Source organism: Budorcas taxicolor, chromosome 4 (assembly GCF_023091745.1).
Source record: "Budorcas taxicolor isolate Tak-1 chromosome 4, Takin1.1, whole genome shotgun sequence".
NCBI classification, from domain to species: domain Eukaryota; kingdom Metazoa; phylum Chordata; class Mammalia; order Artiodactyla; family Bovidae; genus Budorcas; species Budorcas taxicolor.
Genome location: NC_068913.1, coordinates 93,354,788 through 93,360,828, shown reverse-complemented (window position 1 = coordinate 93,360,828; position 6,041 = coordinate 93,354,788). Strand labels below are relative to the sequence as shown.

The 6,041-nt window shown below is 43.2% G+C and overlaps 1 protein-coding gene across 1 annotated transcript in view; it reads left to right on the top strand.

Annotated features, from left to right (window-relative positions):
* Positions 1-217: 217 nt before the first annotated feature.
* GRM8 (glutamate metabotropic receptor 8) overlaps positions 218-6,041 on the top strand; it is an 865,112-nt gene continuing 859,288 nt past the window's right edge. Inside the window, exon 1 of the mRNA XM_052638669.1 lies at positions 218-727. Within this exon, the coding sequence (XP_052494629.1) occupies positions 218-727 (510 nt within the window). The remainder of the gene's footprint in view (positions 728-6,041) is intronic.

Below are 6,041 nucleotides of genomic sequence, written 5' to 3'. Positions count from 1 at the left end.
GGCAAGTTGACTTTATGTGGAAATAAAATAGAACCTGATGGGATCTGATGGAAATTCACTGTGACATTCAAATCAAGAACACTTGCTAAAACTCACAGAGCCTTTTCCCCATGGGCCCTGATGGTAGCCTCCAGAAGGTGCAGCCTCAGGTGGTCCCCCTTCTTCTGTGGCAAGAATAAACTTTGGGTATTGGATTGCAACAGCGCCCGTGGAGAAAATGGTATGCGAGGGAAAGCGATCAGCCTCTTGCCCTTGTTTCTTTCTCCTGACGGCCAAGTTCTACTGGATCCTCACGATGATGCAAAGAACTCACAGCCAAGAGTATGCCCATTCCATTCGAGTAGATGGGGACATCATTTTGGGAGGTCTCTTTCCTGTCCATGCAAAGGGAGAGAGAGGGGTGCCTTGTGGGGAGCTGAAGAAAGAGAAGGGGATCCACAGATTGGAGGCCATGCTTTATGCAATTGACCAGATTAATAAGGACCCTGATCTCCTCTCCAATATCACTCTGGGTGTACGGATCCTCGACACCTGCTCCAGGGACACCTATGCTTTGGAGCAGTCCCTAACGTTTGTGCAGGCTTTGATAGAAAAGGATGCTTCGGATGTGAAATGTGCTAATGGAGATCCGCCCATCTTCACCAAGCCTGACAAGATTTCTGGTGTTATCGGTGCTGCCGCGAGCTCCGTGTCCATCATGGTGGCTAACATTTTAAGACTTTTTAAGGTAGGTAAAGGTACTAGACAGTTCTGACCATTGTGAAAAGACAATAAGTTGTCCTGGTTCCAGCTGCAGGTTTAAGAAGAAAGTGAACCCAGTAAAGATGCTCATAGACTCTTTCAGGGCCACAGTTTCTCCAAAGAGAGGAGTTTGTGTCTAGGTTTCTACAAGTGTTGATTTAGTTCCACGTTTTTAAAGCAATTAATTGGATTACTTGTGATTTTTTTTTTTTTCTGAACAAACAGATGATAATTCCCATGACATGTTGAGTCCTCAGCATCTTGTGATATTCTCTTTTAATTTTTATTTTTTTTAACACTAAAAGCATTTTGTATTGGGGTATAGTCTGTTAACAATATTGTGGTAGTTTCAGGTGGACATTGAAGGGACTCAGCCATACAGATACAAGTATCCATTCTCCCCTAGGCCCCTCTCCCATCCAGGCTGGCACATAACACTGAGCAGAGTTCCATGTACTATACAATAAGTTTTTGTTGGTTACCCATTCACCTATAGCAATGTGTACATAACTCGGCTGATTTGAAAGCAAAGCAGGTAGTTTTTGAGAGTCTAATGAATTTTTAGCTCATTTATCAGATCAAACGTTTCTATGGTATTTGAGGTATATAATTTACTTGGTGAAACTTCCGTAATGTGGGATGCTCTGTTATGACAAAAATTCCTGTGTGAGGAAATTGTATTTATCACTAATGTGTAGATGGGAGTGACACTCTGGACTAGAAGATGGCCCTGAAGTTGTCAGGTTTATTCTAGCTACAATGGAGCAGCGTCTCATTAATTCAGACTGCCTGATGCAGACTTAGAATAATTATATGTAATTCTTATTGTAGTAAAAGCTCAGATTTAGCAGGATAACGTGAAACTTTTTGGTTTAGGATGATCTATTACCTACAGATTGCATTTACATATCAGATAAAATTGGCGAAAGAATATAAATATGAAACAATAGTTTGAAGGCATAAAGTCCCATAAAGTTATTGTAACTTATTTTTCATTAACATTCTCATTTTATTTATTAATATTTGTTGTGTAGTCTTTGGTAATAGGCAACATTTTAAAAACTGAAAATATTTTTCACTCTGGTTTTTTTACTTAGTGGGACATGAATTTTCCAGCTTATTCTGAATTAATGAGTCTTCATTTAATATTATGAGAAACTGTATCTGTGTGTATTAGATTTAAAAATATTAAAAGAATATGGAGAGGTTGGATAGATGACAGATGTAATGACGAAAATGAACAAAGTGATGGAAAACTTAAAAAAAAATAGAAGTGTTCAAATCAAGGTCTTTCTGGTTTGGAAGCTGTCTTGGGGGACCACCTAGTCTGGTTCATGTCTATAACATCCCCCTGGCTTCTGTATGAATTCCCTTAGTTTAGAGGAGAGAATGGTAAGAGGCAGCTTAATGACTATTTCCAGATTGATGAAATTTCCTCAAATGAGGATGCTGCTGAGCAGAATTGCTCTGTATCTAAGGGGTACTGAAGAGTCACACAAAAGCATCAGGGAATACCTGAGATATTTGAGCCGGACGTTAGGAAAAGCCTCCTTGGCAAGAAGGATGCCAAATTGAAATAGGTGGCCAACGGTGCTCTAGTTCTCCATCTCTGGAAACTTTCAAAGGAAACTGGATAAAGTTGTTAGCAGCTTCTTTTGGGCCAACTGACCCCCTACCTGGAGGCAAGGTAACCCCTTACCTGTGTTAGTCTGTTGGATTATTTAATGAGAAAATGCAGGTGAAGGATTCTATCAGGACCTGACTGTCCTTTGTCTGTTTGGGCTGCCAAAGCAAACTTCAGGCCACCTGAAGGGTAGGTTTTGTTTTAATGCATTCTATACCTGGCTTCTCTCTGCTTTGTTCTTCTCTCACTGACAGGCCAATTCTCCCCTCACCCTCTTGGGTGACTCAGGGACCTTATTTGACCAGGTGGGAGAACTACCATTGACTCTGGGCAAAGTCCATTGCTGTAGGCCAATTCTGGAAACCATCCGTCAGCAGATGAAGGGGCTGCCATTCCTGCCTTTTAGCCAGGAGGAGATCTTGGTTATGCTAGGTGTCATAACTAAGACCAGTATGCTGGTCCAGAGTGAGCATTTAATATCTGGAAGCAGATATATTTTTTAACCAAATAACTGGGGCTTGAAAGATTTGTCTTTTATAAGCAAGTGAGAAGATGTAAGTGATCAGCCTGTCTTCTAGCTGAACCTGGAACCATGTGACTGAATTGATAATAGCAATTTCATTGTTCTGCCATTTTCATTTATTTTGATGATTTATATGAGACCTCCAGCCAGTGCTCCACACTGATATTAATTATGAAATGATGATGGTCACTTTTGGAATAGAAAATGTTTCACTTTATGTGTGAAAATATATTCTGTTTAAACATGTATGCTAGGATTAACATGAAATATTAGAATAGTTATCAAAGGAATAATTGGCAAATTAATGCATTGGGGATGGGCTTACACTTCCTTTTGAAAAATTAATACTTTGATTAACCAAATGCTGTGAATAAAATGAAACATTTTGGACAATTTTATGGAGCTTGGTACCCTCCAGGACAGCATATGACCCATGGTATCTAAAAAAAACTCCTGGATATCAATATAGTGCCACTTATTCCTGGATTAATGGAGTTACAGAAGGTTGAGCATCTTGGTTTGGAAACCCACAAACGATTAACCCTGACCGTGAGGGATGGAAACAAGGTCTTGATTAATGAATTTATCACTGTCCTGCTCAACAATAAGCATTAGTTGGGTTTTTTTAAGAATCTGTTTAAAATTATATAGAAAATATTTGGGCTGAAATCAGAAGTAATCTCCCAATGTCTCAGTTCTCTTTTTTTTATGGACAGTCTGGGTAAAGCCATGTAGTATCTGCCTGGGCTACATTGTGAAGGAGACAAAGTCCTTTGGGCCCCAGCTTCCTCTTCCTGCAGTCTGACCCTCCTTGGCAGTCTTTCCTGACCTCCTGTCTCTCTGTGTTCTCTTAACTGCAGCCTTGTTTCAGGAAAGGAGGTATATGCGTAGCGTGCATGCATGCCATCTGCATATAGCATGTCTGTTTAAGTCAGAGGAAGATTCTGTTTTTGGTAGGATCACGAATTGTGGTTTGATGAAATGGTGTATCTTTGTAAAGGGAATTCAGACATGGAGGGAGGTTCATTTAGCCCCCCAGAGATGGCACTTCTTGGGGTGGAGACTCAAGAGACATGGGTTCCATCCCTGGGTGGGGAAGATCTCCTGGAGAAGGAAATGGCTACCCACTCCAGGATTCTTGCCTGGGAAATCCCATGGACAGAAGAGCCTGGCATGCTGCAGTCTGTGCGGTCACAGAAAGTGGGACATGGTTGAGCACGCCGGTAGCCCACCGCCATGTGCCTGTGCATCTCCTCTGCCCTGGAATACAGCTGGTCCTGCTCCTTTTGAGAGTGAAGGAATGTTGCCCTTTGTTTCTCTTCCTGTCAAAGCTCAGGGGCAAATGAAAAAATCAGTCCTTTAACTTAAGAGGTGAATTGGACAGGGAGTGGAGCCAGACTCTATTGGTGAGGGGGACGGGCAGAAGCTGCACTGTGGCCCCACCCCTGGGGCACAGAATGCCACACTAAACCAGCGATTGTCTACCTGGGTCAGGGGGCATGCACTCTGTCCTCCTGCCCTGGGGGATGGGGTATCATCGGTCAGAACTACCTCAGAGGCTTTTCCTGTGACAGGACCCAGTGAGTGCGAACCTGCCAACTCCCGCCTGAGAACCATTTTTACTGATTGTACTGTCTCCTGTTTCTCAGGAGCACTGGGAGTGAAAATAAGTTTGAGAGTCACAGACAAAACATTAATGATCTGAACTTTTTAGAAGCACTACACACAGCCTTAGCACACAGACACGTCATATTTGGGTTAACAGAGGGGCAGAGCAGTCACCTCGGTGACTGTTTTATGTCTAACCAAGTGCTGGGAGAAGGCAATGGCACCCCATTCCAGTACTCTCGCCTGGAAAACCCCATGGACGGAGGAGCCTGGTGGGCTGCAGTCCATGGGGTCGCTGAGAGTTGGACATGACTCAGTGACTTCACTTTCACTTTTCACTTTCATGCATCGGAGAAGGAAATGGCAACCCACTCCAGTGTTCTTGCCTGGAGAATCCCAGGGACGGGGGAGCCTGGTGGGCTGCCGTCTATGGAGTCGTACAGAGTCGGACACGGCTGAAGCGACTTAGCAGCAGCAAGTGCTGGGAAAGATTGAGGGCAGGAGAAGAAGAGGACTACAGAGAATGAGACGGTTGGATGGCGACACTGACTCGAAGTGTTGCAGAAACCAGTAACTGAGAAACCAAGCACCATACTGGGAGAGATGAACTCTGGTTTATTAGCTCAGCGGGCCCAGAGGAGTTAACACTCTAAGCTCTGAGCCCTGAACAAAGGGGTTACAGAGTTTTTATACCTGGACAGGCATGATTAAGCGGGTTTGCGGGTTTGCAGAGGCTGGGTGATTGCAAACAGCAGGACAAGGGTGAGTGAGATAAGCTCCAGTTCTTAGTATTGTGAGTCCCTGTTTTCTGAGACCTACGTGATCCAGACTTTGCAAGGAGCAAGCTGAGTTACAGAGGCAGAAGAAGCAGGAGGTTATGTAAAATTTTAACTTTTCCTCTTCAAATGGACATGAACTTGGGCAGACTCCAGGAGACAGTAGAGGACAGGGAAGCCTGGCATGCTGCAGTCCATGAAGCTGCAAAGAGTTGGACACGACTGAGCAACTGAACAAAAACAACAGCAATGTTAATATTTGTAGATAGTAGTAGGATCGATTAGGATAACTGCAGAGTGGCAAACTCAGAAGACTCGGAACTGCTCCAACCTGCATGAAGGCAGATCTGCCATTTCTGTGGCTCCTGCGTTGCAGAGAGACCAAAGAAAAGAGGGGTCCACCTCTCAGAGAGAGATTGTGTAGTTTGAAAAGAGTTACAAAGAATGAGAGGGTCTTTGGGGTATTTTGGCCAGGAAGCCCATCATTTAAATTTGTTTTATAAAGCAGTTTCGAGGAATTTGCATATGTTTTATAAAGAGCTGGGATTTTTTTCCTTTTCTAGAAATTTCCACCCCTCTCCTTTAAATTAGAGCAAATCTGCTCCTCAAAACACTAATCATGTCTTAGTTTGGGCAAAGATTGAACATTCTAAGTTAAAAATAGCACATTGGCGCTTGGAGGTAATGCATGCTAATGTCCACATAGATGCACTGAGGTTAAGAAAGGACAGTGTCAGATGTGATTCTCCTTCTCCTGCTTTTCTGGTCA